Source organism: Meleagris gallopavo, chromosome 9 (assembly GCF_905368555.1).
Source record: "Meleagris gallopavo chromosome 9, MGAL_WU_HG_1.1, whole genome shotgun sequence".
Taxonomy (NCBI): domain Eukaryota; kingdom Metazoa; phylum Chordata; class Aves; order Galliformes; family Phasianidae; genus Meleagris; species Meleagris gallopavo.
The window spans coordinates 3,843,651-3,855,894 of NC_139412.1; the positions used below are offsets into that span (position 1 = coordinate 3,843,651).

General features: G+C 46.5%; 1 protein-coding gene across 1 annotated transcript in view; it reads right to left on the reverse strand.

Moving 5' to 3' along the window:
• GPC3 (glypican 3) overlaps positions 1-12,244 on the reverse strand; it is a 115,381-nt gene that overhangs the window by 49,964 nt on the left and 53,173 nt on the right. The window contains exon 4 of the mRNA XM_019618147.3: positions 1,272-1,405. Coding sequence (XP_019473692.3) covers positions 1,272-1,405 — 134 coding nt within the window. The remainder of the gene's footprint in view (positions 1-1,271; positions 1,406-12,244) is intronic.

Here is a 12,244-nt window from a genome sequence, read left to right on the forward strand (position 1 = left end):
GCTCCTTGCAGCTCAGGTGTGCAGCTTGCAATGGAAGAGGTGACCTGGGGGCACTGAACAGCTGTCACTAGGAAATGACAGCAGATCTGATCTGGTAAACACTGCACAGAGCGTAGGAATATGAACAGTAGGGAACTGGAGGAGATCAGACTTGGCCTCACAACCTCCTGGCTGCAGTTCAGTACATTTATCTCTCTGGCAATCAGTTATTTCTCGGGGCGTGCCGGGCTCCCCGCATCCCTCTCCCGGAGCAGGGATTTGCTGAGGTTCCTGTGAGCTCGGAGTCTCCTCTCCAGCCCAAGCTCCCGGCTGCCAGCTGGGGGCAGACGAAGCAAGGGAAAGCCCAGTGCTGGGATTTGCAGGCGCAGGTGGAAGCAGAAGCAGTTCGGGGAACTCGAACCCCCCCCCCGGCCCAGCGCAGCACAGCCTGCCAGTCTCCCGTAACCCATCTTCCCCTATTCACACCAATAAACAAGAGTTTGACTGGGGAACCCAAAACCCTTACACAGGGTGGGAGCTCACCTTCCTGCACGTATCTTTGGGCAACCACCTCCTGCAGTCACATACTGCACAGCGAGGAGAGATGGCCAGCCCCTTATACCAAGCACAACGAAATAGGACATGGTCCTATTCATCGTCTCATTTCTCAACGAATAAGACAAGGTCTGCTGTCCCACAAACCCTAAGCCAATTCACATCATGCCCAGCTCCTCACATCCTGCACACCCAAGCAGCATCAGGAAGAATAGAAGGAAGAAAGCCTTCCTGCTGCCCAGAGCTCCGAGCAGGGCAGGGAGAAGACGGAAGAAACTCCTCCATATCTGCAGGTATCAGCTTGTGTGATTTGTTGCAGCAGATCTCATTAGGCTGTGTAGTCCTCCAACAACATCTCCAACATGTCGAGACAAGGGAGGAATGCGAGTCCTGCTGCTATCTCATGGGAACTATAACAGGAATGTGGCTCTGTTGCTCCAAGCTAGTCCGTCCCCAGGTACAAGAAGGGCTGAATTTGCCCTTTTCTGTACAGATTTTTATAGTATTTACAACAGCAGTAAAGGCACAGCACCTGCTTCACTTTGCAATATGGGGTGGAAGGCTGTACATATTTCTGAACTACTGTGAAAGGCTGCACAGAAATAAAGTGAAATAAACCCACTGGCTGCACGTTGCTTCATGCAAAGTTGTAGTTGACAGCCACCATTTCTACCTGGGGTATATCTGGCACAACAGCAATGCTCAGCAAATCCAGCAATGGCATTTTGTGCACTCACCTCCTCCTGCTCGACAGCGTTTCTTCCTGCTCTACGCGAGTCACCTTCAGGACTTTTTTGTCAATGAAGAGGTCTTCGGGGTAATTAGTGGATCGATACTGCCTCTGCTGAGCGTGACCACAGAGCCGGCTGACCTGGAATGCACAAACACCACAGCATGAGGGAATTTCAGGGCTATAAGTACTGAAGGAAGATGACAAAGATGCATGCTGCTGTCTGGAGGGTTAGGAACTTTGTATGCCACTGCCTACCTCCAGCAACCCCAGAGTCCCCAAATCACTCTCAGAATGGATTTAGGACTCTTAATGGATTTAGTTACTTCTCACTTCAATTACAGTGCCCCACTCCAAGGAAAAAAAATGAAGTGAAATAATTAGCAGAGAACACACTGATGCACTTGATCTCCCTGTGAGCATAGACCTACTCGAGTCTGATTTTGAGGCTTTTTAAAGTTGTCACACATCTTGCCCTGGAAGGTGAAGACACCATCCCTACAAGGATGCACACACCCAGTCTGCAGACCAAGGTGATGCCTGATGGACTCCCTCCCATGCACATCCCAGTGCCCAAAAATAAACTGTTGCCATAAGGATGCAGCTCAACTCCTGAACGAGCACCTTTCTGTTGGGTTAAACTCACACTGGCAGAAAGATGCTCATACTCCCCATTCCTTCCTTCCCCAAATTCGCAGCACCTCAGGGTATCACACTCCACCTTTCCAGTCAGACTGTTAGGAAACACTTCCCTTCAAAAGGCAGATCTTGAGTCCTCCATTCTGCAGCTCAAAGCAGCTCAGCATCTGCAGAGCTCATGCTGCTGGTACCCAGGGATGAGCACCATACATATCATTGCTAATTGAAAGAAAATCACAGCCTAAAATACAGCAAGCATTGCAGCTCCAGCTGAGTCATGTCATGGGAGGTCTTGATTAACAGGTCTCTGTTAATGATACAAATTAGGTCATTAGCATACAGATGATGATTTGATAAGTGGCTGCAGTGGCAAGAATCCAAAAGACCTCATTGAAGTTTTCCCACATGGCTGCTGCCCCATGACTCCATGCCAGCTTCACAGCACTGCTGCTGCAATCCCACTGCAGGTGGATCTGTGCCCATCTCCTTCTGCAGGATGTTGACAATGGACAGCTAGACAGCTACCCCACCATAGCACCACCAGGCCAACCCAATGCTAGGAAATGCCTTCTAAACCACTTAGAATCATAGAATCACAGAATCACAGAATCACCAAGATTGGAAAAGACCTTCAAGATCATCCAGTCCAACCATCCACCTATCACTAATAGCGCTCACTAAACCATCACTGATGTTGGAAAAGACTACTAAGATTTGGGTTTTTTTTGCTCAGGATGCCATACAGTACAAAGTAAAAGTGAAGCCACACAGGAAGCCAGGCACTGCAGTTTTTGTCTGTTGCAATAAGACATGGAGAAATGGTTTCAAAAAAGAGAGACTTAGACTGAAAAAGGAAGAAATTTTTTCCAATAAGAGTAGTGAGGCATTAGCACAGGTTGCCCAAAGATGTAGCAGGTGCCCCTGCAGACACCCAAGGTCAGCCTGGGTGTCCCTGCTCAATGTAGGAGAGTTGGACCAGATAGCCTTTAAGGGCCCCTTCCAACTCAAACAATTCTACAAGGATGTATGAGGTGCTGCACATCTCATCCCAAAAGATGCCCTCTGAGACAGCGGAGGGGTCAGAGATGGGTTCTGCTCCAAACCCCAAAGGGGAAAGACATGGCATGCAGACACTGAGAGACAGAGGGCACAAAATGAGCAGCAACAAAAGCTTCACCGTCGCACCCACGTTCTGCACAGGAATGCAAAGCAGAGGAGAGACGCGGGAAAAGGTTGGTTATTTTAAGCAGCCATTTGTGATGATTCCCTTTGATTTCCCCCCAACTCTGAAAAGCCTCCCTTCCCCCTTTGAAAGCAGCTTTTCAGCTGGCAAAGCCTATTGAACTCTGAGAGAAGAGCAAGGCCAGGATCAAGGCTCTTTTTTTTCCCAAGGATGCTGAAGCGTGCTGAATGGGAGAGGAGGGCCCAAGTGACAGCAGGAACAATGGCACCATCTGAGGCACCCGGGTGCAAAAAGCAAAGCACCCGGGTGATTGGGGCCACGCAACTCCACTGCAGTTTGGTCTGAGCCCCAGAGATGGGCCCAGGCAGCACTGGGGCTTTGCAGGAGAGTGCAACAGATAGAGCCCCAAATTGCAGCCCTAATTGCAGCCCTCTCACAAACACAGCCCCAAAACAGAGCAGCAGATGTAGTCTTGGCAAGCACGAAGTTGAGAAGTTCGGGCAGCATGTGCTGCAAGTTCTTACTTAGTTATTTATTCAAGGACCAATTGACCTTCTCAGGAAAAAACCACACCAATGCGCAGCTCATCTTGCAAAGTTGCAGCCAAATGATTGTCACTTTTTAGTCAAAAATCCAGCTGGGATTTGAACATTAAGCAAAGTGAGAGAATGTAGAAGTAACAGATTGCCTGCTCATTTGCAGGGGCAGGATCGTGTGTGCATTGGAGGGGGAAAGGCGTTCACAAGCCATCTGCTGCAGCCTGCTGGGCCACCAGTGGTCCTGGGACAACATCTCAGCAAGTCTGTTTCCATCCTTCCTCTTCTTTGCCTCCCTGCTGCAACTAAAACACACAGACTCTGCTCTCCAAGCTCTTCCCAATCATCGTTACTATTCTAAAGCAAGCTCCAAATTTTAGAGTCCAGAAAATGACAATCTGAGATGCGACAAAGGGACAAACGTGGAAAGCAAAGCACACCCACAGAACGAAGCCAATGGATCTGTGGCTTCGAGTGCTGTCAGAGGCATCATAAATGCACACAAATCCTTATCAGAAGTATATTCAGTGTGAGAACGTTGGGTCTTATTTCATGTCCCAGAACAGGCTGCAGCTTGAAGCATTACGCTACAGAAAATGAATAATAAAATGGCAGAATGATTTTTAAGCAAAACGGGTTGGGCTTTTTGGTTAGTTTATACAAGAATTAAAAATTGCTGCCAGGGCACACAACACAACACACCCCCCAAATCCCCAAACTTTCACAAATGCCCAACACCACCACTACTTCAACAGCCAAAGCTAGGTTTTCCTGCTCCATCTCATTAATAAGCTTGCTAATTCCTTGATTTCATTAGCATTCTCCAACCAAGCACGATGCAGCGTGACACTGCCTCCCACTGACCACCACACACCCCCATGTCTGCCCCACAGCCTCGGGGCAGCCCAGCCTGGGTACGTCCCCACAGGCAGCAGGCAGCTGTCTCCCACACCCCAGGGGCTGGGTAATGGCTCTGCCTGGGAGGGAGCATTGATCTGAGAGGCGCACTGATCTGAGAGGAGCACAGGGAAAACCCTAATGGAGCACCATCCGCCCATCTCAGCGCTCCTCCATTAATTTAGAGATGCCAAAGGACTTGACTTGCAATAGACACATGGGAATTACAGAACAGCTTGGGTTGGAAGGGAACTTAAAGTCCCTCTCATTACAACCCCTGCTGTGGGCTGCGTGCCCCCCACCAGCTCAGCTGTCCAGGGCCCCATGCAACCCAGCGTTGGGCACCTGTAGGGATGAGGCACCCACAGCTGGGAAGCAGCACACGTGTGATGCCCCATGCCAGTCTGAGCACCACCTCTAAGAGGTGTGAGCATTCTGAAGGTAATTTCCTAGAAGCTTTATGAAGAAAAAAAAAAAAAAAAAAGCTTATCAGCTTTCCCTTAGAAGATGAGAATGCATCAGACAAGCTGGGTACCTGCTGCAGCAGCTTCCAGTCGAGACCACAAACTCTGGACAGCTTTCTGTATTTGACCTTTGCTTAAACTTTAAGGAGAGTTTCCATTTGTCTTCTCTGTGAACTCTTCTGCTTATAGATTCATCCTCCAGGAAGAGACAGTACTTTTTTTTTCCCCTCCTTTCCCCCGCCTCAAGGGGATGGCCTCATTTTTAAAGATTTCTTCCTGCAATCTTCTCCACTCTCTGCAGTTCACATATGTCATTTTATACCTATTTCTGAGTTCCCTTCGGGAGAAGCCGCGCATTAAAGTGAGAAGCGATTAACTACTGTAAGTGATTTGAACACAGCCTCGGAAAGGGCGATTTGCCACAGTACGCTTCGCTCAGAACAGACCATCAAAGCCCTGGAAAAAACACGCTCAAAGCCCTGAGCATCATCCCATGCAGGATCCCACTTTGGCCACTCATCCTGAGAACAGCAGAGCAGCTCCGTGCCCTGGCGCTGCCTCCCCTCTCCTTGTGGCTTTTTCACAGCCCGCTCTGCTAAATGTCACACGTATCATTAGCATTATAAACAGGGGATGAAGGCGTTCTTTATCTTCAAAGTCACCATAAAAGTGAACCTGAAGTCTATTACTCAAACGCTGCGACAGAAATCAGCTTAATTAAATTCTAAAGGGCTTAAAACAAAATATACATTGCAATGATGGGGGATAGAACATAAACTTTTTAATAGTAGTAACCAAGCCCGTTTGCCATTTCTACAGGTGTAATAAAAATGCTAATATATGTTAATGTTTAGTCTGTGGTTAATGTTTTGTCTTGTTAATTTCCCCAGGGCTTTTATTACTGATTTAAATCTGCCACAGTGCTGGAGTGATTGCATTGCTTCCACGGACTGTGGCCCACTCTCAAACCCATTCTGATTAACAGAAGTGAATAAACATTTAGCTAGGAGAAATGTTCTTATTCTATGCTTGTAATCATTATATACATTTTGTCAGAAGGATGTGAAAGAGAACTCCCCACTCCCTCACTCTTCTCACAGCAGAAGATATGATTATGGACATAACAATGAATCTACAGCCCTTTATTTTTTGGAAGCACGTCATTATTCAGCAAGTAATGATCGTTGTGGTTTCACACGCTTGAGCAGGAACGTAGTGTGACAACATAGATGTCTTCTGCACACATTTCTCTAACGTTCCCCATTAATAGAGCACTGCTGTTAATCAACCCTGTTGCATTACGACCCATGATTCAGACATCACCTTGCAGGGATTACATAAGACAGCCTCCTGACCAAGCAGCCGGAACAGCAGGGATGGCAGGGAGCAACCTGCCCTCCACACTAAGCAGAGCACTGTTCAATAATGCATTCCCTTTAAATAATGCAGCACTATAATGTGTAAGATGCACACAAACACTAATGCTTAGAATAACAGCGCCTGTCACACCAGGGCAGGCAGTACTGGGGGACCCCTGCAGTGCATTACCAGGGAGCTGTCACCTCCAAAGCCCAGTGGACATCCCAGTTGAGGAGGGATTGGTGAGAAGGAAACATAACCATGCAATTTTTCCACCACATCCTCCAGTCAGAGCGGAGTGCCAGGAGATGCTTTGCAGAGGCTCAGTGCCACAGCAGGAGTGTGGAGGACCCCTCTGCACCCAGGCTCAAACAGAGGGCTGCCAAGGCATTCCCATTGCAGCGTGGCACTCCATTCCCAGCAGCACCCAACATCCCACATGTACATAAACCAGCACACCCTGCCCAGATCCCACCCTCGCTGACCCAAATCCTCTGCTGTGCTGATGCCCTTTTGCTCAAAGGAGCCATGACCTCCGTTGGAGCACAGCCTTTCAAATGTGCATAAAATAACGCAAACAAGATGTTCCTCCTTTCTAGCACCGCCAGTATGCAGCATTTAATCCACCAGAGAAAGCTGCTTTGTATTTAAGCAAAAGGCTATTTATTGTTATTTATAGGTAGAGAGGAAGTTGGACTAAATGATCACAGTTGTTCCTTCTGCATTTATAATCTGACGTGCAATTAAAGCACAACTTTTGAAGTCAGCATTTCCCTCCAGTGTTTTGTTCATTCCGTGTTTAACGCAAAACAGAGTATTTGTTTCTTATGGGCAGACCTGGGCAGCAGACCACAGGGCACGCACTGCTGTCCCAGCACAGCTAACAGTAGGAATCAGTCAAGCAAAATAAATAAATAAATAAATAAAAATACATCAGCTTCATTTTCAGCGCACACTGATGCAGTTTTCCCAAGTGGAGACATTTCCTGGAACAGGGCCCCATAGCACACTAACGTACCCGTTATGTTTCTAAGTTAGAGCCATGCAGGATGATGTTTCTTAGACAACCAAACCTCGGCTTTATTCCTGGAAAGAGGAGTAGAATTGCCTGAATGATGAACACACAGCAAAGGGGAAATGCAACAAAAAAAAAATAGGGAGGAGTGAGCCAGGCCAACCAAAGTCATGCTGAGGAGCAAAACTCACTGCGCACACCATTATGCTCATATCACCCCTGTTCCATGTCCCAGCAAGGCCCTCCTGCTGCAGAGACGGTTACCTTCTCCAGCTCAACAGGCTGAGAGGCAAAGCAAGGAAGTGGTTTGAAGGATGGCCAGTTTCCACCAAGAACATCCCAAGTTCCTTTCTGCGCCTCTGCCTGTTGCATGGCCACCAACACTGGTGAGAAACAGCACAGGGCACAGACAGAATCATTAAGGGTGGAAAAGGCCTCTAAGATCACCAAGTCCAACCCAACCCATGCCCATAACCACATCCCTCAGTGCCACGTCTCCACATTTCCTGAACGATGAGGGCTCAAGGCACACAAGGTGCGTTTGCTATTTTCCTTCATTCCGTTAATAGGTTTTCTTTGCAGATTTCTGTGGATTTTAATATTGCATTGTTTTTTGTTTTTGCCTGCAGCACTACAAAAAGGAACAATCAGAGAAATGAATTCCTAACAGCTTAATTTAGAGAGGAAAAACAGATATCTGCCATCAGTCTGGAACATAAGGCAGCAACCTGGAGACAGCCTGGCAGAGGTTATTTAAGAGCAGTAGTGTCAGCTGGGTAGCAAATGTGGTCAATATCCACTGGTCCAACTTTCTCCCTATAGCCTCGAGCGGCAATTCAATTATTCTTTGAGAAATACATTGTTGAATAATTAAAAAGTTACTGCATGACATTTTTTCTTTAACCAGACTGATTCAATTTGGGAAGTATAAAGCCATTATAATGTGTCAGCTAGCAATTAGCTACTGTACACTGTTTGTTCTTGAATATAATCTTTGGGTAGAAGGGTAATATTCTCGGAAACGCAGCATTAACTTGTTTCTCAATGACTTTAATATGGCTCTTTTCAAATTACTGCTCATAAAATCTCAGGGAAGAAAAATCTACTGATGATATCCCATCTCCTTAATTAGTTCTCTTTCTATCAGGAATCCAATAGCAAGTATAACATCTATATAAAACAGAGCACCCCAGGCTTACTGCTAATTCTGCTTTAACTGGTGATATCAAAGCAGGTAAGAAAGAACAGCCATCCTGTAATCCATGAGGGTCTGTGCTCACAGCTATACGCAGCTTTTCAGATCCGTACTTCAATGAACTCTTGCACCAAATCCCAAAAGGTTTTGCGAGCACTTTTTGCTATGAAGCACCGCTCTATGAAGGGGCAGTTGAGCTGTGCAGAAAACCTTCCAACCCCAAAGCACCCCAGTGCTCCCCAGCCATCCTTAACAGAGGGCCAGAACCCCACTGCCTGTGGCTCTCCCATAGGAAGGACCCCAGCAGCCACCTCCCTCATTCTCAATGCCACCTTCTACTAAAGCAACCAGGCTGGAGGCACGGAAGCTCACCAGATCATCAGTGGTTTTTAAGCTGCTCAACATCTCCTGCAGAGTAATAACAAGCACTGGATTTCCAGCTAAGCCCAGAGCACCACCAGGATGCACTATGGGGACAGGGAGCCTCCCCAGGAGCATCTCCCAGCTCAGGGGTGAACAAGGCTGTGCCCACAGCCACACCGCAGCCTCCTGGGGCAAAGCCTGCAACAGAAATGCAGTAACTGTTAATGGCAGAAAGTGGCAAAAATCACTCAGCACAGCAGGGATTCGTTGCAGTAATATTCATCCTTCCAAGGCCAATGAAGTGCTCAAGAAGGCCCTGTGTTCTTTCATCCCTCACAAAGATCTTGTTATTCATCTTTTGATTTCTTAATTTTGAAGCTACTGGATCCATATTAATTCTTTTTTTTCTTTTTTTTTCCCCCTTCCTGACAGCAAATTCTGTCTAATCCAATTAAAGGTCAGCACAAGATAATTTACTCAAAACACAGCAGACAAGGTAAAAAGACTCCTATTAGATTTTTGCCCGTGATAAAGGAATTACGCTCTTCCCAAAGACAAATCAGGCTTATTGAAAATGTAAATCATTATAAACATCTTTATAGAAAATATCTTCAGGGCTTTTTCTTAGACTTTGTTGTAACACATCTTGCTCCTACATGCGCTGTGGTTAGTACAATTGAATTACAGAGTGACTTACAGCAGTAGATTAGGTTCTGCTTGATTGAGAATATCTTTATAATGGAAATCGGTGTGCACTTTTAACCTTGTTACAATGCTGCCTTCTATGTCTGATTAATATATTAAAGTGGCTCATTCCACAATAGGCTGCTTTCAGACAAGTGAAAATGAATCTGATTTTTATCACAACACCTTTACTGATGTTGACAAATCAATGGCTGGAATTTGATCATCAGAAGCAAATTCCTATCAATTAAGATCCGATGATTCCAAAACAAGGGGCAAAAGCACCGGATTGGAACAGATCAAATAATTTCACTGCATTTCCGTATATCATCTCCACTTTTTACTCACTTTGCAAGCTTTCACCACTCAGAGAGATACAGATTCCGCAACAAACTCCTGGTAGAAAGTGCTCCTGAAGTGCTTTCTGGTTCCTAAGCAGTGACTTACAATGAGCAGTGGGCTCACGTTAGATAGAAGGAAAACTTTAAGAGAAAGAATGGTGCTGCACTGGCACAGCTGTCCAGGGAACAGTGGGATCACCATCCCAGAGGAGCTCCAGAACCATGGAGATGTGGCACTGAGGGACGTGGCTGTGGGCGTGTTCACACAGAGGAAGGATGATGGAAACACCAGCACAGACCACTGAAATAGCAGAAGAAATAGCTGCTTTCTGATGCTCTGGAGGGCAGGTGCACGAGGTTGATTTGTACCATGACATGGATCAATATGTGCTACCCAAGACTTAATAAGCTTTGGAGAGAAGTAACTCAGTCGTCCCCAAGTTATCATCAGAAACCACTAGACTCGCTCACTTCATCCCTCTGCAGGTCAGTGCTTAAGAGCATCATCTCCACCACAGCAAAAGAGAATTAGGTGTGAAAATTGATTAGGTTAGAAAGATATACCTGCATAAAGAATCTCTACATTCACCAGCTGCCGGTTGGATTTTTCTTTTTTTCACCTCTTCAAACAGAAATAACTCTGCCACAGTGACTGCAGGCTATCAAGGCAGCTTTCTGCAGCCTCTCACTCAAATGAGCCTTTCACAGAATAATGAAGTTAGCAGCAAACTTCACCCTCGTGCATACATCTGAGAGCAGGACCTGCACCCTCAGGGATTTATTAGTGGGGAAATCCAACAGGTAGAGATAGAGAAGGGCTCTGGCTTGCTCTGCAGCAATGCAAAGAGGCCAACAGGACAGCTTGGACAGCAGTGGACAGCTGAAATACTAGCCTCATCTCTTTGCAATTTTCTTCCAGTTAAATATATTGCTAGATGGTATCTTTCATGCCCAGTACCTCAAAGCCACTTTATAATAAGATGTAAAAATGATACAACGCACAGCTCTGAGCGCACACTGCACGCTGGCAGAGAATTCAAAATGAAGCAGAGTACGCATTGCAACCCAGAATCTCATTTTCTGCATTGCAAAACAAAATGCTGCTGCTCTGCATGGGTGGCTCTGGGCACTATTTCTGCTTTGCAGAGGACCACTTTTAAGTTTCTGTTTTGTTCTTGGCGCATTCATCAGCATTGCTAATGGGGGAGCTGGTTACAGGCGTAAGGCAGCAGCGCTCATGGGGGTTATTGCCACTGGAAGTAAACTCAGAGTAGTTAGCATGAAGGATGTCCCAGGAATGACCTCGGATGGAGTTCCTGGTAGAAGATGTAGTTGTGGATAATGAGGCCAGAAGAGAGTTTAGCACAAAAAGGCATAACTAGATGGGTATATGTGAGCAGGAGCCTGGCACTGCAAGGCTAAGGATACAGTATCTGTAAAGGAAACGGAGCAGAACACATTTTGCAGAAGTTCTGGATGAGAAGCAAGGGGGTCGTGTCCATAGGCGTGATCCTTGGGTAGTCTCTCCCCGTTGAAACAAAGATATCCAACCAGTTTTGACAAAGACTCAGACAGCTCCCCGATTCCCCATTTTGCATAGATAGCACTGTTTCGCCCATAGGGACGTTTCAGACAGAGTTAAATACAAAGCAATGAAACTCATGCTGTAGAAGTAAATTCCTTAGGGCCAGTCCATTTTGCCTTGCTCCAACACAAACATCCTTCTGGTAAACTAGACCTGGATCTTACAGAGAACCCCAAGTACAAAGCTGGCTTGACTGAGAAGGGACAATGAGGAGGTTCAGTGTAACACTCAAGTTATGAACACATCTCCAGTGCCCCGGACCATTGGGAGGAGCAGTTCCCACAACCAGTACTTCTCTCAGGTGGCAGAAGACTCAAGACACCCGGAGGGGTTTCTCCAGCACTGTGATCTTCAGTTCAGCCTGAAACTCATTTTTTTCCCCACCTCAAATCCAATTATTTCAAGTCCTTGCATTATGTCCTTGACCATTACCATCTATTGTAAAATGAGAGCTTGAAACTTCAAAGCCTAAAGCCCAGAACTCAAGCAGCAGAGATACTCATACACCCCTCCCCCTCCAATACACTCTGGGTTGGGTGAGATGAGCACCAGCTCTGCCCTTTTCAACATCCCAAGCATCCCCTATCCAGGAAAAAGGAGAGAGAAAGTGGGCTCTGTGCAGTTAAGAAAGCAGTGTAACACTGCACAGCTATATATCAGCATTTCCAACAGTTAGGACAGTTTTCCTCTGCCAGCTCTCAGCACTGATGTCAGGACCA